General features: G+C 42.3%; 1 protein-coding gene across 3 annotated transcripts; it reads right to left on the bottom strand.

Annotated features, from left to right (window-relative positions):
* Nucleotides 1-1331: 1331 nt before the first annotated feature.
* On the bottom strand, nucleotides 1332-22960 carry HEMGN (hemogen). 3 transcript variants are annotated; one of them, XM_045195129.3, is made up of 5 exons: nucleotides 22798-22960; nucleotides 11290-11416; nucleotides 9470-9563; nucleotides 3383-4647; nucleotides 1332-2020 (listed from the first exon to the last, which is right to left on the bottom strand). In XM_045195129.3, the coding sequence occupies exons 2-5, from the start codon at nucleotides 11366-11368 to the stop codon at nucleotides 1914-1916; spliced, it is 1545 nt and encodes a 514-aa protein (XP_045051064.2). In that variant the 5' UTR covers nucleotides 11369-11416; nucleotides 22798-22960; the 3' UTR covers nucleotides 1332-1913. The 3 variants fall into 3 exon arrangements, with proteins under 3 accessions (XP_045051064.2, XP_045051063.2, XP_024415894.2); XM_045195128.3 differs by lacking the exon at nucleotides 22798-22960 and adding an exon at nucleotides 11606-11800; XM_024560126.4 differs by lacking the exon at nucleotides 22798-22960 and having other exon boundaries at nucleotides 11290-11519.
* Nucleotides 22961-23518: the final 558 nt, after the last annotated feature.

The following is a 23518-nucleotide window of genomic DNA, read 5'->3' as shown; positions in this document are numbered from 1 at the left end:
AGTTGTGTGAATTTGTCTTGTCTCAGCCACAACACATGGATCCCGCAGGCCGGGATCCGCATCAGTTCCTGGTCAGGGCACATGCCTGGGTTGCAGTACAGGCCCTCAGTTGGGGGTGTGTGAGAGGCAACCTATGGATGTTTCTCTCCCACGCGTCAATGTTTCTCTTCCTCTCCTTCTTCCTCCCTTCTCCACTCTCTAAAAATAAATAAATTAAATCTTTAATAAATAAATAAATATATCTATGTCTGGATGTCACCTTAGACAAGGGAATAGAAACCCCAGGGAGGTATCTGAGCATGTGCAACTTGGAAGTCTCCCCCAATGGTTCTAATATACCATGAGGGTGAGGACCACTGTTCTACACCATGAATGCTTGAGAGACTGGCATTGTCTTGTTCTTCATGGTAGCCCCATACATGGAGAACTGGCACAATTGTGCCCTTGCTGAACCAAAGTTTATTTGTAGAAATCTTCTTTGAGTCCTCTGTTACAACAGAAGGAAAACTGAAACAATCCCCTCACTCCCCTGCAAAATTTACCCAGAGATTTTTTTTTTAATATTTATTTTTAGAGAGGGGGGGAGGGAGAAAGAAGGAGAGAAACATTGGTGTGTGAGAGAATCCACCAATTGCTTCTCACTTGCCCCCAACCAGGGACCAGCCCTCAACCCAGGTATGCGCCCTGACTGGAAATTGAACCAGCAACCTTTCAGTTCCCAGGCTGGCACTCAGTCACACCAGCCAGGACTATACCTGCAGATTTTCAGACCTCTTTCTACCTAGAATAGTTCCTGCTCCTGCCCCCAGTCTCTGGTCATTTTTAGTTAATCCTGACCTTTAACACCAGATACCAAAATACTAACTACTGCCACTTCATTGTCTGAAAGTCTTACTTACTTCCCCATATCCTAACCAATAAGTGAAATACTCCAATGATACACCCTGATACACTGTGTACAGTCTAGTAATACAAGAGTTTCAGCTTACAGGCCTGCTATTCCACACGGACCCTGATGAACTGAACATGTGGAGTGCTGGAATTCACTCCTCTGTGTCACATACAATGTTGTTACCCTCACCTATAATGCAGATCCTCTCCATTTTTCAAGGTTCCACTCGTGTGATTTTTTTCAGGTCACTCAGCAAAAAGTAAGCATTCCCTTTAGTGTATCTACTGTTCAAATGGCACCAGCATTTACTATTTTCTTTTGTAATTACTTGTTTTCTGTTTTATTTCCCCATAAGACTAGATTAGACCCCCTAGTCAGCAAGGACTATGTTATAGGTCTTCTAATCCTCCAAATGCTCACCATGATGTGGTCCACACAGTTAAGCATGTAATCATGATTTAATGTACATTTTTCACAAATACAATATATAAAAAGTAAAACTAGAAAATCAAAACTCAAATACACAAGTAAACTACATTCAACACTCCAAAATATCTTCGAAGGAGTCCCAGATGATAAGAATTGTTCAAATTAACTAGAAAGCCAACTAAAGCCTGAATAAAATTTTGGTGCTATTATTACATTAACAGTTGAACACAGTTGACAACAAAACTATATACTTACCCAAATTTTAAGTGTTCACACTTACTAATTCTTCTGCTCATAAGAAATAACCAAAGAAATGTTTGCTGTTAGGGGAATATTATTCAGCCCTCCCCTTTCTGATTTTTGAGTCTCCCCATCACTCTCCTCACCCCAATACACATACACACTGCACAATGTTGTTGATGTGGTCGAGCCTGAAAAAACACATTAGTTCTCTCTTTCAGATATGGGCTATCCATGCAAAAAAACACTACTCAAATACTAATGAATGTTGTAGAGATGTCTACAATAATGTGAGAAAATCACATGTAACGAGATGTGTATTTTGTTGCAAAACGGTGATGGCTGAGCACTGCTAAAATAAAACATAACTATAGACATCATTTTCTGGATGTATCTCTTGAGGAAGATTTGGAATTGCTGGTATCTCTGGTTCTTGTGCTTTGGGTTGTCCTTTCATTTCTGTAAAATCAAGCAAAATACAGAAATAGGTTCAATAAATGGTATTGGGACAACTGACTGTCCATTTAGAGGGGGGAAAAAACTACCCCACACCTTGCACAAAAGCAAATTTCAGATTAAAGATTTAAATATTAAAATACCATAAATGTTGTGGAAACAATAGAATGTGCCTATACTGTTAGGGTTATAAAGGGCTTTCTAAGCAGAACACAGACCAGGAACCATAAAGAAAAAGACAGGTTTGAACCACCAAAAACTAAAATTAAAATTTTGCCATGTATATAGCAAAAACCACTCTAAACAAAGGTAAACCACAAACAGAAACTGGAAAATTATTTACTATGTATATATAGGTTAAGGTTGAACAACTATTATTTAAATAGCCTTTTAATGAGTCAAAAAAGATCGATATCCCAAATTTAAAATGAAACCAGGATTCGAACAGGCAGTTCTCAAAAGAAATAATTCAAATTCATAATAATCATGAAAAGATGTCAAGTAGCAATTGTCATCAAAAAAGCAGAAATTAAAACAATTAGTTTTTTTTGTTAACATAGCAGGTAGGCAAAGATTTTTTAAACATTTACTTGGAACCCTCCTAACCCCATGGTTTTGTTGCACTTTTCTTTCAGGAGAAGGAGCAAATAAACTATCAAAGAGATTTCTTTAGAAAACGAGTCCCTGGAGCTAACTGCGCTCCCACAGCCTCACCTGTTTTCTTACAGTACACTTTACAGTACCGGTGGAGATTCTCAGTTCCATCCCCGAGGCGAGTCCAATTGAAGAAAGGTCACACTGTTTTCAAAACGCTACGCTTAGAAGCAAGCTTTTCAGGGCCAAATATTGAAATAGAAAGAAAGGGCTTCTGGTAAACGTGATAAATCTTATTTATTAACAGGGATCATATTTTACACCTTTTTAGCTCCCTTGGTAACTTATGCCATGAATTTAGTTGCCCTTTGTTTGCCAGGAAATTTTAATTTTCGAGAAAAACTTTATTCAAGTGTTCTGGTAAATCTAAACTTAATTATCCCTGAAAATATTTTGCACACAATCATCTTATATTGGGCTCATTTCTCTTCACTGGCTAAAGCTTGCCCAGATGGATAGTGAGTACATGTGCCTACCATACGCACTTATATTTTCAATTATTTTCTTTTTAGTTCTTTGGAAATATGCCAAACAGACACTGGTTAAATTAAAAACTAGCCAATGACATTAATGATACCCCTTGAGATAATTGGGGATAACCTAGGACTATCAAAGGACACAAAGCACCACTCTGAGAGAGGTATACCTATTTGGTGCTCTAATTATAAGTGGGAACATGTCACTGACTTGTCCCTTATGCATAACCCCTACCTGGAGGAAAAACATCCTTCACATCTTCTTGGTGTGCTTTAGGATCCTGGCCTGGAGGCCCACCTGCTTCTCGGTTTGGTTCTGGAAAGCATTCTTTATTTTTATATGTCTTAGTAGAGAGGTCTTCAGGCCCAGGTGTTTCTTGGTGTATTTCAGGTGCACAGTCTTCAGGCCCAGGTGCTTCTTGGTGGATGTATGTATCAGATGGACATTCTTCAGGAGCAGGTATTTCTTGGATTGTTTTATGAGAGAGGGCTTTAGGCACAGCAATTTCTTTAGTATACGCTTTATGAGAAAAGTGTTCAGGTTCAGCTGTTTCTTGGTATATTTTTGTAGAAAGTTTTTTAGGCACAGCTATTTCTTGTTGTATTTTAGGAAAAAAACTTTCAGTCCCAGCTATTCCTTGACCTGGTTCCGCAGTGTCTTCCTTGGGTTCAGCTTTTTGGGGGTATATTTCAAGAGCGTAGCCTTTAGGCACATCTGGTTTGGGGTGTGCCTCAAGAGAGCATCCTTCCATGTCAGCTCTGCCTTCATATGTTTTAGAAGGAAGGGCTTTGGCTATAGAGGTTTCTTGGCACATTTTTGGAGAGAGGTCTTCAGGTTCAGCCATATCATGGAACATTTTAGAAGAATGGTCTTGAATTACAGCTGTTTCTTGGCACGTTTTTGGAGAGAGGTCTTCAGGTTCAGCCATATCATGGCACATTTTGGAAGAATGGTCTTGAATTACAGCTGTTTCTTGGCACGTTTTTGGAGAGAGGTCTTCAGGTTCAGCCATATCATGGCACATTTTGGAAGAATGGTCTTGAATTACAGCTGTTTCTTGGCACGTTTTTGGAGAGAGGTCTTCAGGTTCAGCCATATCATGGCACATTTTGGAAGAATGGTCTCGAATTACAGCTGTTTCTTGGCACGTTTTAGGAGAGAGGTCTCCTGGTTCAGCCTTCTCTTGGCCTATTTCAGAAGAGTGGTTTTGTGCTGTTGTTTCCTGGCCCTCAGAAGAATTTTCCTGATCTATCATGCTTTCTGGACCTATTGCAGAAATTTTTTTCTCAGGGACAACTCTTTGTGGGGAAGCTACCAGACAGAGTGCTTCAGTTACACTCCTAGGTAATTCATTTTCTTTCTCTGGAGGTGCTAGTGTTTTCTCTGTCATTTCCTTTTCTAATTGTGATTGAGGCTCCACCTTCAGTTCTGTATTGTGTTGTCTCTTTCTGCCTCTTTGATTTCCTTTTCCTGTTCTCTGCCGCTTGTGTTTTTTCTCTCTGTGGAGAGATCAGAATTACTGTCAGCAGTGGGGCTGCAGAACTCAGATAAATGCTTGGTAATAACAGTCTGGGACTCCCACTGTCTCATTGCATGACCTTTGCACAAGTCAGTTAATCTCTCTGGGCCTCAGTCTCCTTGTTTGCAAAAGGAAGGGGCAGTGCTAGATGTTCTCAGTTGTCAGGAGACAAAATGCCCCTTGGGGATTTGTCCTCTGACGCCTTGCTCACCAGGAAGTGTAGTGTGTGTGTGTGTGTGTGTGTGTGTGTGTGTGTGTGTGAGCATTATACCCTAGCCTCTTTGGGTTTAGTCTGGGTGAGTTAGCCCCACTGCGCCCGGGGTAAACTCGTACAGTTGCGGTTCTAAGATCCTCAGTCCAGGCACTACTCCTCGTCTGTGTAGCCCACAGGCGGATGATGTATATGGCTTTCTTATCTAACACGGTGTCTTGTGTAAAGAATGCTAAGTACTTACAATACATGGCAAATGAGGTATACTGTAAGCTGGGTCCAAAGCTGCAAAAAGGCATTTCTTGAGGTTAACAAGCCTGCTGGAAAGGTGTGTGTGGCCATATCATGCCTACTGTGAAGTAACAGCTAAAGATCCAAGAGATGAAAAGCTATGCGTGGAAACTGTCGCCATCATCAAATTGCTAAGTACTGCAAATATAACCAAATACAGATGGCTAATATAGATGGGCTCGTGGGGGGCAGGGGGAGGTACAATAAATAAGAACTTCATCATTTTTCCAAATCTATTGAAATTCTGTCCCACACTACCTGCTCCACGGAGCCTTCTCTCACAGACCACAGGGCTGAAATGCTCTCCCTGCTTAGCGTGCCTATATGATTTATCAGGACGATCATGCTTAAGGCAAGGCACAGAGGCTGCCCCAATCTGTAGTTATTTCAGAGAAACCTTATTCTTTTTTCATAAACTAGATATTCTTTAGTGATAAAACCAGTGTCTTCTTATTTTTAATTTTTTTAAAATCCTTACCTGAGGATATGCTCATTGACTACAGAGAGGAAGGGGGGGGGGGGTTGAGAAAGAGAGACATCATCGTGAGGGAGAAACACCAATCGGCTGCCTCCCATTCGCACTGGACCAGGGATCAAACCCGCCACTGTTTGGTGTGCAGGATGACGCTCCAGCCAACTGAGCCGTCCAGCCAGGACAAAAGCAGTGTCCTTTATATCTTTGTAGTGCTCATAGTTCCTTGCACACCTTAAAAATGTATATATACCTTATTTGTATATGTTTGAAATTCTTCATAATAAAAAAGAATTTAAAGATTACCTTACCAAAACCAGTTTAAAGTCAATATAAGAAAGCTATAGAGGTACCGTATTTTGCTGTGTATAATGCACACCCAAGCTTTGGTGCACATTATACACGGATTATTATACCCATGGTATGTAATCATTATACCCATGTTTAATGCGCATCCTTATTTTTCCCTAAAATAATTGGGCAAAAAGTATGCATTATGCATGGCAAAATACTGGTAATAGGAGGACAGTCAAAACATTAAAAATAAATTAGAAGAAAAGGTAATCTAAAAATGGTGGTATGGCATCTCAGCATTTTAAAGTGTAACTCCAAGTAACCAAGGTAACAAGATAAATTATAAAGTCCTTATTGTCCAATTATCTGAATTCTTTAGGAAATACTTATTTTTTCCTACATATTAAGTCCTAAAAAATTTGTTAGGTAGATCTCTAAATGAGGAAATCTGAGTAATACAATGTTCCATGTTCTTCCTGGTAGTTTTTCAAAAGACACAAAAATATCTATGTGGTCCAAAATTTAATCTGTATTCTGTCATTTATCAACTACGTGATCATAGACAAGTCTCCGCACCTCTCTGTGCCTTGGTTTCTTCGTAGGTTAAATGGAGGCATGGCGTCTCCCCAGCCTCACGGGGTCGTTGTAAGAACTGCATGAATGAATTATCCAAACACAAAGTAGCACTTTTGTATTCACACAGGGACCACTTAGCGTGCCTCCTCCTATGTACCAATCACTTTTTAAGTAATTTTGTTATTAATATCAACTTGTGCGGTGGATACTATTATCTCCATTTTGCAGATGGCAAAACTGAGGCCCAGAGAGAGTGAGTAACTCAACTAAGATCGAACGGCTAGGAAGCAGGGGAACCAGGCACCCAGTCTGGTCATTATGGCTTTACTAGTCAGGTGCTTAGCCGTTACCCTCCGCTGCTTCTCTCTGGAACTGCTAAGGTTTCACTGTGTGGCATGTGGTAATGAGAACAACTCTCAGTAGTACAGAAATGTGTCACCAGAGCGGGACCAGCCAGCTGCCAAGAGGCTCACCAAGGTGCTATCTACTTCAGCGACTTCCTCAGCCTTGGCTCCCCAGCCCAGCAAGCACAGAAGCCCAGTTCTATCATCGCGCTAAGACAGGCTCCATTTATCAGAGCAGAGCTCATCAACCAGCTCAAGGAGGCGATGTGTAAACCCAGAGTCCCATGTTTTTTGGAGAAAACTTTATATTTATTTTTTTTCTTTTAAAAAAATTGTTGACACTATTACAGATATCCCCCATTTTCTTCTCCTTTGCCCCCTGCACCAAGCCTCTTTACCCCCTCCCCGCCACCTTTACCACATTGCCGTCTGTGTCCACGGGCTAGACATATATGCATATATGTTCTTTGGCTGATCTCTCCCAGTCTCTCCCGCCCTCCCTCACCTCTGAGATCTACCAAAGACCCATTTTTAAATAAACAGTGAGAAATGCAAAGTCACAACAGCAAACAATACTTGGGCTGACAAATGAATTCATTCTTTCTCTGTAGCAAGTGCTTGGGAGGCCAATTAATGATCAGAAGGTTGCTTGGCAAGAATAGAATTAGGAGAGCTAATAGGATACTCTTCAACAGAGTCACCTGCCACAGGACCCAAGTACAGAAGTTTCTGCTGAAACATAATAAACACATTCCTGAAAAACCTCACTTTCTGCAAAATCATGCACTAAAAGTAACAGTACTTATGGGGAAAAAATAGAGCTGGGGCAAACGACTCAAAACCTGTACACCTCTTTAACACTAGCAAAAACAGTAACTGGTACCTGCGATAACTTGGATAGTCCAGACAGGTAGTTTATCATGACTGGGGGCTGCCTCAGGGGCTGGCAAAAAATGCACGCAAGCAATGGTGTACGTGCAGGTTTGCAGGTGCAGAGATCATGCAAATGGGGGTGGCACTCTGAGCCAGGGGAGCTGCCATGAAGTTGGGCACAGAAGGAAGTGCAACCTGCCACCCTTCTCTTGGGGAACGGCCGTGAATGCAGCTGAAAAGGATCCTGCCTACAGAGCAGCCAGGCTGAAAGCTTTTTCCTTTCCTGCTAAAGGTTTTAGTTCTGTTCCTCCTATTCTCGTTCCTGTGACTAGAAAAAAATCAACCTCTGCATTATACTGACACATTCTCCTATTTATCAATCACATGTGCGCTACCTGGCTGTAGCAGAAAAGACAATAGTCAGTCTGTATGGGGGACAGACGCCCTTTCTTCAGAAGAGTGCTTAGATCAGTGGTTCTCATCTGGGGGTGATTTTGCCCCTCTCTGCCTGCCCCGGGAGACATTTGACAACGTCTGTTGACACTTTTGGTTATCGCAACTAGGGGGAAGAGGGGAGTACTATTGGCCAGAGGTGCTGCTAAACATCCTCAATACGCAGGGCAGCTGCTCACACAAAGAAGCACCCTGCCCACGGCATCTAGTGCCGAGGTACAGAAAGCCTGGCTTCGATGGGTGCTGTGCTCCTTGGCTCCTGACCTCCCCGTTTCCATCCCCAAGCAAGCAACACCTCTGTTTTCACAGCCATATCCTAAATGGATGCAGTTTGATACTGCTTAATTCACCAACATGTTCCGTACTCCCTCCCTGAGACGACAGACAGATGACTTAGACTGGAGATTGAGGAACTCCCAAGGCCCCTCTCCCGTCATTCATTTACAATCTGTTGGTTTCCTCCACGGAGAGTTAATCACACTCATTCGATAAGGATTACTAATAGAAAGTTTGGAGAACGACCTCAGAGATTTCCTTAATAGCATCTCCTGCTCCCAACAAGATTCTCCTGTGTTTCCGTTCCCAGAGTGGTTGACCACCAGGCCTCTCTACAACACACAGCAGGGTTGGCAAACTCATGTTCACCAGGGGCCACATCAGCCTCGCAGTTGCCTTCAAAGGGCCGAATGTAATTTTAGGACTGTATAAATGTAACTACTCCTTAACTTGGGGCAAGGAGCTCTACATTTGGCCCTTTGAAGGCAACTGCGAGGCTGATGTGGCCCCTGGTGAACATGAGTTTGACACCCCGGATATACAGGGTCCAGCAGAGGTGACACCTGCCTGAGTGTGGTTGGTAGGGTATGTGAATGTCTCACATGAGATACACAGCAATTTGAATATTTCACCTAAAATATCATATGGTGTGGTTGAGTGTGATATTGTTATGTTACAGAATTACATGCTTATGATTTTGTAATAACAGAGGGGCTTTATTTGTGCCACACCCTGTAATTTGGTTGCTTGGTGTTTTAATTAAAAGAGACCAGAGATAAAATTCTGTTCCCACCACTTTACTAGCTGTGTGGCTTTAGGCAAGAGATTTAACCCATTGGACACTTGGTTTTCTTTTTTCTTTTTTTTTTTTTTGTAAATGGGCACAACAGCTCTGGATTTACAGGGCTGTTGGAATGATAAAATATAGTGTGTGAGAGTGCTCAGCAGTAGTTGGCACACAGCATTTACTGGATAAATACCAGTTCCTGTTTCCTGTGCAAGGGTACCTTACCCAAAATGCCATTGTGAATTTTGCTTTTCTTGTGCTTCAGCTTTTCTTTTTCTGAGCTGCTCTCTGTTTCGCAAATTCCAAGTTCCAATGACATCTGTGGGATCAAAATGAAAGTTATAGGAGATAGACGAATTGTGACACATTCCAGCAAGAGTCCTCTAGCAAAGTGGCAGGGTCCCTGTGCGGGGTATCTACTTTCTCCCAGCTTTTTGAGGACAAGGATTCTACCTTATTTATCCTTCTACCACTAAAGAATGCCAAGGAGCAAACGGTAACCATTTTAAAATGCAAAGGTCAGTATTTGTATGTAACTGTACTACTGACCTATTAATTTCTTCAGAATAATTTTTACATGATACAAACCTAAAAGAAAAATTCAACCATGCTCTGCCATCCTTAACATTATTACCTGTTTTCATTTTATTCCTCATACCCATCTAGTTCCGATATTACCCAAAGTTGTAAAGAGAGCATACCACTGTCTTTATCATTTACTAAATTATATCAGAAATATTTTCCATGACCTGGTCTTCATAATTATAACTTTACTGATTGCATGATACTTAGTCAAGTTGATGTATTCTCATTTACCCATTCGCTCTATTTGTATTGACCATATAGGTTGTTGCCAGTTATTTTATTTTATTTTTTGCCATTATAAATCAAACTATAATAAGCATACTCATGAATATAGCTTTCGTTGAGGGGGGGAGATTTTTCCATAGGATAGTGTTTCTCCAAGTTCCTTGGAACATTAAAGGTATCATCAAAAATGTTCTGCTTCCATCCACGTTTGAGGAAAGTGAGTGGGTCTTTGATGTAAAGTTTATCAGAACCTGTGCAGTGATAGCAAATTTGCACTGCGACCCCCAAAAGATAGAGCATGCCCCTTGAACCGTGGTGCCTTTTGTTCTTAGGACAGAAGTTGTTAATGATGAACTTGGATGGGAAAAAATTATACCTTTATTTTTACCAATCTCTAATTAAAATTACCATTTCCTTCAACGATGAATGTAGGTAACAAACCATGGTAGTTTTAGCAGTGTATGACTTTGTCACCAAAAGAAATTACAGGTTTTCTTGTCATATAACATCACAGTTGTTCCAGATACCTCAACTATATCACTTGAGATGCTATAGTTGATTTCACACAATCAATATTAGATCCACCTCGGATCTTGTTACTTAATGCATCATAAAGACATACATATGTCACAACATCACAGTTCCTCATTTTGACAAGTATATCTCAATTCTTTCCTTTGTAAGCCTAGGTATTTACTTTTGTATATTTAAAATATTATTCTAAGAAGGAATTTAGGGGTTCATCAAAATGCCAAAGGAACCCATAGCCCAAAAAAAGTATAAAACACTGTCTCAAATCCTAGGATTCTGCAAACATTTTGAGAAATGAAGCTTTAGGATAGACCCAATGATTAAAATTAGTGAACCAGAAGACTAAGCACTATAGTTCTTGCCACCTATGGCTATACCTCCCAAGAGTTATACCAAATTTACACTACCACAGAAGTATACAGGTGTACTTGTCTTACCACAACCATCCAGCATTGGGCATTTTCACTCTCTTTCGTTTAAATGTATTTCTTATTAATACTGTATTTATTATTTCCTTGTGTTTCTCTGGCTTGTTAAAATCTTAGCACTAGAAGTTGCCTCAGGAAGTTATACAGCCTTGATTCTTCCCACCTGTGGTTATATGAATGTACTCAATCGTGCCCTTCTTTTTCCATTAAAAAAAAAAAAAGAGGAAAATAATCCTAGCCCCAATTCTTCCCAACAGCTACAATCTCTTTCATTACCTGGAACGTGGTTCTTTTCTTGATGAAGGTCAGATGTCGGACGGGGCATCAAACGAGATTGGTTCTTTCCCAAATCCATCTTGCTGCAATACTGTCCTGCTTATTTGGTCTGACTTGCTCAAGCTGCCTTTTAAAAAAATATCAAAAGCAATCAATAGTTTAAAACACACACACACATACACATACAAGTTCACTTGTCACTTGACTTCCCGCCTAAAAGTTTTATCTGGTTGGACCACAGCTGCTGGCTGGTTCTACTTTCTTTATCACACTGCACAGGTGTGAGTAGCGGTCATGGCTGCTGCCAGGTCCTCACCCTCTAGCACAGCTGCTAGTCATACAGGAGTCCCAGCCCCAGCCTGGCGTGGCACAGCCTCCCGTTCGGCAGCCATTTGGTTTTGTGTGCCAAGAAGCGCCTGAGTCTGAAGTTCTGTTTCACACATGGAGATGGCATAGTGCAGAAGGAACAAATGCAGAAAGAACACTAAGTCTAGGATCTAACCAGATCCATGTCCTAAAGCAAGTCACCCACCCCTTTCTGTGGCTCTCCTTATTTGACAAGTGGGCAAAAATAGTTCCTGACTTGCAAACCTCACACAGTCTTGTGAAAATGAAAATAATGAATATGAAAATTATAAAGTGTGCCACACAGATGTGAAATTAATCTTACATTGTTTTTCTGCACGTGGCTTTTTTTTTTACCTTAATCTGTTGCAAACTAATGTAAAATCTTGCTATATATGCTGTTATAGACTTAGAAAATAGATGTAAAGAACCAAAATAGGAACTCAGAGCAAATTTGGGCCCTTTTCTGTTAACTTGATCATTTACAACTGACTCAAGATAACTAGTGAAACCCACTGTTACCCAGCCAGGGAAGGTCAAAAAGCATTTCCTCATGAACATATCAGCACATTACGTCACAGAAATAAAGCTGAAGCAAAAGGAATCACCCCACCTCCAATCAGTCACCCCATCTGTGAAGGCAAAAGGCACAGAGAACCATAGTTGTTCAACTAAGGAAGGAACACTGAACACCTCCTGATATCTGCAGCCAGTCTGGGAGGTACACGGTCAACAATGTGCTCTGGAGTCACAGATGACTGGAAGAGCGTTTTAACTCCAGTGTCGCCACATTCCCTAATTCAGTGACCTTAGGCCAGTTAGCTAGTCATGGAGCCACTTCACCTCTTTACCGAACGGGGACAATATATCATCGGGATTATTGGGATGGGGTTATTGGGATGACTGAATCAAATAATCTGTCTAAGGCATTTTATGTGCCTGACATGTTGAATTTGCTTAATTGGTAGCTGCTTTTATTAATAATAAAATTACAGTAGCCAGATTTTGGAACACCAAGCCATAGTTTAAATGCATTTAAGAAACACAAAATTTGAAAGGATTCCTTTATAATATGAATAGGTGCCTCTATTTTCATAAATTCTTTTTAAAAAATTTATTGATTGATTTGAGAGAGAAAGGGAGAGAGAGAGAGACATTAATTTTTTGTTTCATTTATTATGCATTCTTTGGTCATTTCTTGTATGTGCCCTGTTTAGGGATTGAACCCAGAACCTTGGCCTATCAGGACAACGCTATACCAACTGACCTACCTGGCCAGGACTCCATGGAGTCTTAAGGCATTAGAACCGGAAGGGCCCCTGGGACCATCTAGTCCCTTCCCCTGTTTTATATACAAAGAAACTGAGAAATAAGGCAGGATTTACCTGTCCCAAAATTTCTTACTTATTGCTAGCAGCACCTCTTACTGATTATAAGATGAGCTATTGCCTCAAGCTTGATTTTGGGTATGAACATGTATGTGTGTTGTGAACATATACATTGAAAGTTTTGGGAATTACATAGCACACACACAAGTACCCATCGCTAAAACTTTACAGGGTTTTTAAGGAGCAGATCCTAATGCTGTAGCTTTAAGTTTCTCAGTTCCTCATCTTTCTTACAAGTCTTTATCTAAAAATTCAGATAAGTTCAGGGAGTGCCTATTCAAAGGAGTCCTGTAGGGAATGGAAGGCATGCTTTGTAATTTATCTCGCTTATTTTTGGATTTTCAGATAGAGGGTTTTAAAAAATCAAATACAATGTAGTAGGTATTCTGTAGGGCCAAGTAGCACAGCCTCCCCTCTCACCCAAGCTGTGTACTTGACTGTGTACCCTTTGTGTGGGCTGAGTACACCCTCCTTTTGTAGTTGAGCCTTGATTGCTGTTGGCAGGTCAATGGGAGGGATTTACCCTGGCCAGTCAGCTGCAAGGATTACCTGTGACCATTGACCACCAAGCTCCACCCTCTGTGGAAGATCGGCTGTGCAGGGGCAGGGTGGTGGTGCTCCAACATGGTCTGTACCTGTCTACTGGGTGTGCTGGTCCTGGAGTTTCCCAGGCGGTGCAGGCTAAGGTCAGCCCCCACCTATGTTTTGCCCCAGGCCACCCTGCCTGAGTTATAAAGCAATCTAAGATGGCGCTAATTGTACTGTGCCATTGTACTGTGCCAGGCCTGTGCCAATTGTACTTGGAGATTCCCAAGTGAAGCCAAGCTATAAATTAGGCTGGCTGCTACTAGTGCCAGGCCTGGAGTTCACTGAAGCCAGCTATTGCTTGCTTAAGAGGATTTAGGAAGTTGTGAAGCATGAGCCAAGACCAGTTATTCATATGGATAAGCAGCTTGGGTGGGCCCATAAGCTGGGTGGGGCAGAGGCTCTGGGGATCTCCAAGGTGGGTCAAACAGTGTTAGTCAGGTTGATGGAGTCTCAGACATGGCACCAGTTTGCTGGCTCTTTGGGGGGAGGGTTTAGATAAGGGACAATGGCCTATGCTCGCCTTTATGGTAGACACTTCAGTTCCTCCCATTCAGTGCCTCCCTGTATGCCACTGGTACCTTTCAACCTGCTATCCCAGTGCTGGAGCTCAGAGGGAGTGAGTCTGAGTAGGTGAGTCTGTGTGTGGGTTCTTTAAGAGGAACTGCTTGGGGCTCCAGAAGTTTCTTCCACAGACTCAATCCCCACTGGTTTATGCAGCCAGAAGTTGTGGTCAAAACAGCTCTACCTGATACATAGAAACAAACACAGGGAGGCTGCCAAAACAAGGAGACAAAGAAACATGGCCCAAATGAAAGATCAGATCAAAACTCCAGAAAAAGAGCTAAATGAAATGGAGATAAGGAATCTATTAGATGCAGAATTCAAAACACTGGTTATAAGGATGCTCAAGGAACTTAGAGAGGACCTCAACAGCACACGAAAAAAATCTAGTCAGAAATGAAGGATACACCAGTTGAAATAAAGAACAATTTACTGGGAAACAGCATTAGAGTGGGTGAAGCCAAGAGTCAAATCAATGATTTGGAACATAAGGAAGCAAAAAACAACCAATCAGAACAACAAGAAGAAAAAAGAATCTCAAAAAATGAGGATAGTATAAGCAGCCTCTGGGACAACTTCAAGAGTTCCAACATTTGCATCATAGGGGTGCCAGAAGGAGAAGAGAAAGAGCAAGAAATTGGAAATCTATTTGAAAAAATAGTGAAAGAAAACTTCCTAAGTTGGCAAAGGAAATAGACATGCAAGTCCAGGAAGCAGAGTCCCAATCAAGTTGGACCCAAAGAAGACCATACCAAGACACATCATAATTAAAATGCCAAGGGTTAACAATAAAGAGAGAATCTTAAAAGCAGCAAGAGAAATGAAGTTAGCTATCTACAGGGGAATTCCCATAAGACTGTCAGCTGATTTCTCAGAAGAAACTTTGCAGGCTAGAAGGGATTGGCAAGAAATATTCAAATCATGAAAATCAGGGACCTACAGCCGAGATTGCTCTACCCAGCAAAGCTATTATTTAGAATCAAAGGGCAGAGAAAGCATCCCAGACAAGAAAAAACCAAAGGAGTTCATTATCACCAAACCACTATTATATGAAATATTAAAGGAACTTATTTAAGAAAAAGATCAAAACTATGAACAATGAAATGGCAAAAAAAAATACATATCTGTCAATAATGGGATCTAAAAAACACACTAAGCAAACAAGAAGAACAGAGACAGAATCATGGATACAGAGAACATTTTGATGGTTGCCAATGGGAGGGAGGTGTGGGAGAATGGATTAAGAGGTGAGGGGATTAAGAAATATAAATAGGTAGTTATAGAATAGTCATGGGGATGCAAAATACAGTATAGGAAATGGAGTAGCCCCAGTACTTATATGCATGACCCACGGACAGGAGCAATGCTAGGGCGATTGCCTGAGGGAGTGAAGTGTGCTGGGTGGAGGGGGGGGCCAAAGGGGGAAAAATCAGGACAACTGTAACAGTATAATCAATAAAATATAATTAAAAAATAAAATGTCAGATTCAAATTAAAAGAAACTTTGAAAATTATAAAATAATATCATCTTAAAATTTAAACTTGCATTTTAAACATTGGTACCTTCCTTTATTGGAGATGTTTTAGTTCTTACTGGTTAGGTTGTTTCTTATGATGGCACAATAAAATAACCTTATAGAATACGTCTGGGGCACCTTACAGAAGATGTGCGAGTACTTCTTAAATAGGATTATCTTTACTCAAGCTTATAACACCCATTTCAACAATGCAACAAACCTACTGAGTGCCCACTCTGTACCACAATGAGCAGGGCTGTCGAGCCACAAAGAGGAACAGATGTTGCTCCTGATTTCTATGTTCTGTAGGCGCACAGAGAAATACATACATCTTATATGTAAGGAAGTATTTAGATTCTTTATTCCTTATTGCACCCTTCCTAAGCTGATCCCACCCCTGCTTCATGTTCTCTGTATCTAGGAGCAGAATATGGAGCGAGTATATGAGGGTGGGGCCCCAAGTTAACAGTTAATTAAGGAGGCGATGTTGGGTGGAGGGGGCCAGTGGAGGGGGGACTTTGAAACAAACTAGATTGGAAGTTGGGGCAAGGTGTCTCTGGTGTGATAAGCAGGCCAGGGCAGGAACTTGTCTGGGACAGAAATAGTCACACAGTTAAGTTCATAAGCCACTGCTCATTGTCCCTTCTCTCTGTAGAAAACTCTAGAGTCATTGCCAGAATGTGAGCTCTTAGGCATTAAAGGCTGGATATTTCTAACAAATACTGCCTTGTTCTAGAGTTATTTGCATAAATATATGAAACCTCCCTTTAGGCCACAAACTCTGAGGCTCGCCTCTCTATTTCCACCGTACAGTCCAGTGGGAGGCTGGGCCCACAGTAGTCCCCATGAACGCCCTCACTCCTGGGTGCAGGGCCTGCTTCCTGGGCATGCAGCCTGTGAAAGGGCCTTAGACACTCAGAGAGGCCGGTGCGACTGCAACCTAATGATAGTAATAACAGCATCTGTTCCAGAACTTTCTATCGCCATTCTCTGGCACTGTCCCATGGACTGGAGATGTAGCAGTTAAAAGGCAAAGACCCTGTCCATAAAGAGCCTACAGTCTAATGGGACAAGATAAACAATATGCAAATAAATAAAATATGGTACATATCAGATGGTGATAAATGCTTTGGAGAAAAGTGAGCAGGGGAGGACAGGAAGGGGAGTAAGGGAGGAAAGTTGATGGCAGTTGCTATTTGAAATCGGGGGCCAGGGAAGGCTTTGCTGATGGGGGACAGTTGAATGGAACAGAAGGAGGTGAGGGGTAAGCCAGACTGATATCTGGGAGGGCACCCAGGCAGACAGGCACCGACAAATGGCCTGAGGTGAGGGAGGGGCTTGGTACCTCTTGTGGGGATTTCTACTCTGATTGAGATGCATAGTCATGAGGTGGTATTGAGCAGAGGAGTGATGCGACCTGGCTTATATTTTAAAGGATTGTTTTGGCAACTGTGTGGCGAACACAAGGGAGGAGGAGGAAGCATGGATGTGAGTTAGGTTTTGCAGTAATTCAGGCGAGAGACTTGGATTGTGATGCTGGCAGTGAAATGGGCAGGTTCTGGAGCAGCTTTCAAATTAGACGTGGAGAGAGATGAAGAGTCAAAAATAATGGCAAAGGTTTTGGTCTGAGCAACTGAAAGAACGGAGTTACCATGAATGGATGAGAGATTGGGAGAAGCAGGCTTGCAAGAGATGGCCGGGAGCTCTGTTTTGGATGTGCTAATAGATTAGGGGGAACACAGCAAAGGAGCTCAGGTGAGGCAGAGGAAAACCAGAAAGGTGGAGTGTCCTAGAAACTGAGCGGAAAAATGTTTCAAGGAGGGAGGATCAACTGTGTCAAATTTTGCTAATAGGCAGAGGAAGGATTGAGAATTTTATTAACAATCTAATTCAGTTCATTATAGACTGTAGAGCCCCGAGAGGTTAAACGGTTTGGCTAGGGGCATAGACAGGACCAGCTACATAATTTGCAGGGTCCAGAGCAAAATGACAATGCAGAGGTCCTCCTTCAAAGATGAATTTCAAGACAGAGACAAAAATGAAACCCAGCACAGGGCCCTCCTTTCATACGTATCTTACTGGATCTTTGCAATAGACTCATGAAACAGCTGTTGAATATTATCATTTTTCAGATCAAGACACTGGTTGCTCAGGCTGCTTTGTCTGTGGAGTAGCCCATTCTTTGTCTCACTGCTTCACTGATAATCTCACTTTTACCTTCAGCTCTAAACAACAACCAACAAGACAGAGTATAGAGTGATTTGGCTGAGGTCACAGAGCTAGCCCAGTAGTTTGAGCCTGGAGCCTGAGCCATCAGCCTCCAAGTCTGGCCTTCTTCCTACTAGCCCAACCTACCTGTTGAGGGAGAGAATTGCTTTCCCTCCTCCTCACCCATCATCCGGAGACGGTTTAAGTATTGAGGCCTCGTTTATGCATTTCAGAGGCCCGGCTGAACCGGGTAGATGTGGGAGGGAAGGAAGCACATTGCTAAGAACTTCTGTCCGAGGGCTCTTTACAATGGGGGTGAAAAGGGAGCCCTGGGTAGCATTATGACCTGATAGAAGTGCCCCAGACCTAATGTAGTTTTAGGCTGTATTGATAAAACTACGGCACCCTGAAACCAGGGAGACCAGAGTCCTGCGACACTTCGGTTGTCATTCCGCACCTAGAATGTCACACTGTGAAGACTGGGTGAATAGTATTTGAAAACGTACGAAAAGAGTAAGGGTTCTGGGACCCTGCCATTTCCTGGCTGTGTAATTTGGGAGAAATCACTCAATTCTTTCGGATCCCATTTCTTCTCCTGCAAAAAGTAACACCTAACAGGGATTCTGTGAGAATGAGAGAGGTCATGGGTGCTTTTGATGAAATGAAAAGCATTGTGCAGATAGAAGTGCCATAAACTTGGGTGTTAATAGTATCATTAGCCCGTTCTAATGATGCACCCGGGCATTTTCCTTGAGTGCCTGTGGGTGGAAAAGACAAGAAAGGGAAGATATCGTACACTTCGTTTTCTTAGTGTTCCTCCCTTGCTAAAATACTTTTTCAAATTGTTGCCTTCTTTTCAAAGAGTGGATCTAGCTTTGTTCCCCCACGCAAGGAGGGAGAGTTTCTCGTTTCCCTCCCTCTCAGTCTGTCGATGCATGATAAATGAGTCTGTCTCTGCTGAAACAGATGCTGCCGTACACATACAGATAACATGCTCTCCAACTTTAGAATGGCTGTCACCTGACTTTCAATCTAGTTTGTTCCAAAGTCCTTGCTCTGGCCTCCTCCGCTAATATTACCTTCAATTTCTTAACGTGTAGCCAAGATCTCACCTCTGGGGAAACCTCAGTGAGCAGTCATTTTTCTGGGGGAGAACAATCTGCTCCCACCTTGAGCCACTTCACATCTCTACCCTTTCATTCCCGAACTTCCTGAACTAATGTGTACCCTCAGTCTACCTCTTTCTCCACACCACTTCTTCACTCCTTCGCGTCTGCCTTGGTTTTTGCTTCCACATGTTTTGCTCTCATGAGCAAGTCCAGTCCAGTGATGTCTTCTCAGTTCTCTCTCTCTTTGACCTTGCTATAGCTCATGATTCCTCTGGTCACATCTATCCTCCTCGAAACCTGCTCCGCCGTTGGCATCCGTGGCAGTGTGTTCTTCACCTCTCTCCCTCCTCCTTATTCTTCTTCACAGGCTTCTGTTTCATTCCTCTAGATGTGGAAGGGATTTCCCAAGGAGAATGCCCTCATCCTCCTCTTTATACTCTCACCCTTCTTAGACATCAATCCAACTCTATACCTTTAGCCATCACCCTCTATAAAGAAGTCTTCTAAATAAATGTCTGAGTTCTAAGACCACATTTTAAAGGGTCTTTTTGGATATCATGCATCACCTGAATATCCCACTGCACCTCAAAGTTAGCAAAAAGCAAATACATTTCCCCCTGAAGGCCCGTCTCCTCTGTGCTTTGTTTGTGCTGGAAGAGGTGCGCCATGCTCCCAATCACCTAGTTCTAAGCCTTCAGGATTGTTTTTGGCTCTGCTTCTCACGCCCCATTGGATGCGGTTCTATGAGTTCCTTCTTCCCAGTGTCCTACAGTGTCATTCCCTCTTTTCCTGTCCCATACCATCATCTGAGAGGGGAGCCTCAACTTCTTATTGGAAATATTGGAAAAGCTTTCCAAGTGGTTTGTCTGCTTTCATCTCCCTTTACCCTAACCCACGCCACCATGTGAAATCAGCCAGGACATTCCCCCTATGGGTGGAATGGTTACAGCTCTGAACAGGTTACTTCCCTTTTTAGAATCCTGTAAAGTCTCAGTGTAACCTGCAGAATAAAGATTAAATTTCCACCCTGGCTAGTGTGGCTCAGTAGATTGAGTGCCATCCTGTGAACTAAAGGGTCACCAGTTTGATTCCCAGTCAGGGCACATGCCTGGGTTGTGGGTTCGGTCCCCAGTCGGGGCGCATATGCAAGGCAACCGATCAATGTTTCTCCCTCACACTGATGTTTCTCTCCCTCTCTTTCTCCCTCCCTTCTCCCCTCTAAAAGTAAATAAAATCTTTTTAAAAAAAGAAGCGGAGAGATAAAGATATTCTAATTGTGCATATTATGGCTATAATTCTCTTTATTCGCAACTGCCTTGCAAAGACTCTGCTTTGGTCAACAAGCAGTTAGGAAAGTGAAGAGCCTCTATATGTACATAATAGTGTTACATGTTTTTTCACTTTATAATAGTGTTTAGTTTTTCCCTTTTATTAATTTCACAGAAATAATAATGATGACCAATATTTATTGACCACCTGTTTACCATATGTCAGGCACTGTTCTAAGCACTTTATATATAATAGTTCATTTAGTCTTTACACCATCCTTCAAGGTCAGTACCATTGATATTTCTACTTTATAGATGAAGAAAGTGAAAACAGGCATTGAACCTGGGCGCTAAGTCACATACTAGTAAGTGGCAGAGCTGGGTGCTTTGGAGCCAGAAGGCCATATGTTTAACTACCTTATCTTCTACTTCTCAATTCTACTTCTTTCCTGTTTAATGAAATAAAGCAACAGTATATTTTCCCCTCCAATCACCTCTCTTTTCTTCCCTTTTTCCTTCTTCCTCATGCTCTCCCTCTTACTGCAATTTGTTGACTACTTACTCTGTGTCCCAAACTATGCGAGGTCCTAGGGATACAATGGCAAATGCATGTAAAAAAAAAAAAAAAAAGCATACAGAGAAAATTAAAGAAACACAGAGGAGGGACGGCTAACCAAATGGAAAGATGGGGGTCAAAGAAGTCTTTCTGGAATCGATGATCTCGAGAGGTTTTGAAGGATGCGTAGGAATTAACTACTGAGACACAGCAAGGCTGAGGGGAAACAAACGTGGGTGCTGGAGTCAAATCTAAGTTCATTCAAATCAGGTTCTGTGTGACCTTGGGCAAGTTCCTTAAAATCTTACAGCCTGGTTTCCCTCATAGAGAGCGGACATCATAACACCTACTTTTCGGGACTATGATGCAAGTTTAGAATGACGACTTACGAAAAGCATCCAGCACACAGCAGACCCTAATGCACTGGCTGTGACTGGGACTGCCCATATCTCAATAATGGTAAGTGACACAGGCCCACTAAATGATAAAGCTAGGCAAGGCATTAGAGTTATTTTATCCACAAGGAAATGGAGATCCAGAGAGAGGCCACTGGCACACAGGTTTAGGGCCAGTTGGAACTGGAACCCAGATCCTCTGAGAGCGCTACCATTTTCCCTTTCCCTTTTGTCTGCTGCTCCCACTTCTGTCTATGAGCCAATCGACCCCATTCCCTAGCTTAAGGAAGTATTTCCCAAACTTTCCGATTGTTTACATTCCATGATTGTGATTTTTGCCATGTTCTTTTAATAACATCTTCTGTGTTATTACTTATTTGATATTTTCTTCAAATAAATTTATTCTAACTACAAATACTTAAAAAGGAAATTTTCTCCCACTGTCGTAAATAGAAAACCAACTATATCACCTGTGAAATTATAGGTTTGTGGTATGACAATTTATTCTAAGGCACATTAAAATAAACACTGAACTATTAACATACGAAAGCTTTCATTATCTGCAGTTCCCTGAGTAAAATGAATCCTGCATCTTGGGAACTGCAGACCTCTGTAATTAATCAATGAATTCTTTTCATTTCACAGAACTTCAGAGCACGTCCGAATCTGTCCTAAAGACAAAGCTGCCCTTTGCAGTGGGTGGTTTATAATTCCGAGGGAGCAGAGCAAGGACCCAATCCACTTCTTGGCCCGTCATGGACCCACTGTTACTCACATCAGCTACTCTCAGTGGCGTCTCCAGGTGAAGGCTAGCTCCTGTTTTTGCTATTTGTTCACCCATTTAGCTACTGCAGCATAGAACATTTACGAAAACCTAATGATGCTCGTAGTCCCATTTATTTGGAAACTTCAACTCCCTGCTTCCAGCAGATTCTATCCCCTGAACTTGGAGTTTAGAGTTAGAATAACCTAGATCAGTCCCTGCCTGAAAGGAACCACTACCGAGGCATTGCAACCTTCCACATGAACCTGCCCCCAGAACCTGCCAGAGCCCCTACAAGGTATACAAACATACATTCAGCAGTCATCACCTGCACCAATCAAGGTAGAGGTGCCTCTGTCTAGAATTGCTGCCACTAGGTGGACGTCAATGGCAACTGCACCGTTCTCACCTGTCACCTACGTCACGAGCTTTGGCCCTAGCACTCTCCCATGGAGGCAGCCCGCTTGCTCCCTAATTCTCTGACACTGTGTGTTCTCCTTCCCTCCAAGTCCTCCTCTGGGTGTTAGCAGAGGGGATGTTTGCATACCAAACACTTAGCTAATTGATATTCCATCACAATCTGTTCAACACATGGTAGGCTTTTTGTATTTTGTGTGTATGTGTTGTGTGTGTGTGTGTGTGTTTTAGTGACACTCTGGTTATATTTTTAGCCGGGTTGGGGAGGGAAGGGAATTAGTTACTTTAGCAGGCAAAAAATGTATCACCAGGTCCTTTTGCCTGGCATTCTCCTAAGCGGCTGTGAGCACCTTTGACAGATGGAGCTCAGGATATGCTCAGATCTGATTTTACCAGCATATATCCTGGGCAAGGTCCATGTGAGGATGAAGACTTCCTTTGTGCTTCTTTATGTTCTGCGTTGTCGCCATTTGTCGTTAGTCTCTCATCTCAGTTCAAGGACGCCAGCCTGGCTCAGCCATGACAGACACCTGTGCGGGAGTCACGTACGTAGCAAAGACCGCTGCTCCCCTGAAAGAAAAGAAGGTGGCAGGCCTGGTCCAGCACTTTGTAGCGAGCCTCCTCCCCACCAGCAAGAGCACATCTTATTCTAATATTTAAGTGCCAGAATGTTCTTAGTAATCAGGAGAGAAATTAAAACAAACCCAGACAGAAAAGCCATTCTCAACAACTGCCAGCAACACCCAGAATTACCCAGAATTCTTCTATCTGAAGGGCCTTGGACTTCTTGACGAAACAAAAATAGGATGTTACATGTTATTAGTGATATAGACGTTATCATTGAAATTGGACACCGTGCTTCACTTCTCAGGAAACATTAACGAATAGGAGCAACTATCACCCTGCAGGCGGTGGGGACAGCAGAGAGAGCCTGGACTCTTGGATCAGGACATAGGTAGGGAATCTATTCCACAGAGCTGGTCTTAGCTTCTGTTTGTGCCCAGTTTAGATGGCTATACGACACTTTGTTCTCATGCAGGGAGGCTGGGGAGAATCTTGTCAGACTAAACTTCAGTAACTTGGTCCATCCAACCGAGGCAGATTCTTTCCAGAA

Source organism: Desmodus rotundus, chromosome 1, assembly GCF_022682495.2.
Source record: "Desmodus rotundus isolate HL8 chromosome 1, HLdesRot8A.1, whole genome shotgun sequence".
NCBI classification, from domain to species: Eukaryota; Metazoa; Chordata; class Mammalia; order Chiroptera; family Phyllostomidae; genus Desmodus; species Desmodus rotundus.
This window is presented reverse-complemented; position numbering and strand designations above follow the sequence as displayed.

Bases quoted from the DNA above. Each gene is read 5' to 3' on its own strand.
- HEMGN (XM_045195129.3), bottom strand. From the start codon at position 11,368: ATGGATTTGGGAAAGAACCAATCTCGTTTGATGCCCCGTCCGACATCT. The intron at 9,564-11,289 runs GTAATGAAAGAG...TTGATCCCACAG, and splicing joins AGAAAAGAACCACGTTCCAG to ATGTCATTGGAACTTGGAAT. The intron at 4,648-9,469 runs GTAAGGTACCCT...ATCTCTCCACAG, and splicing joins AATTCACAATGGCATTTTGG to AGAGAAAAAACACAAGCGGC.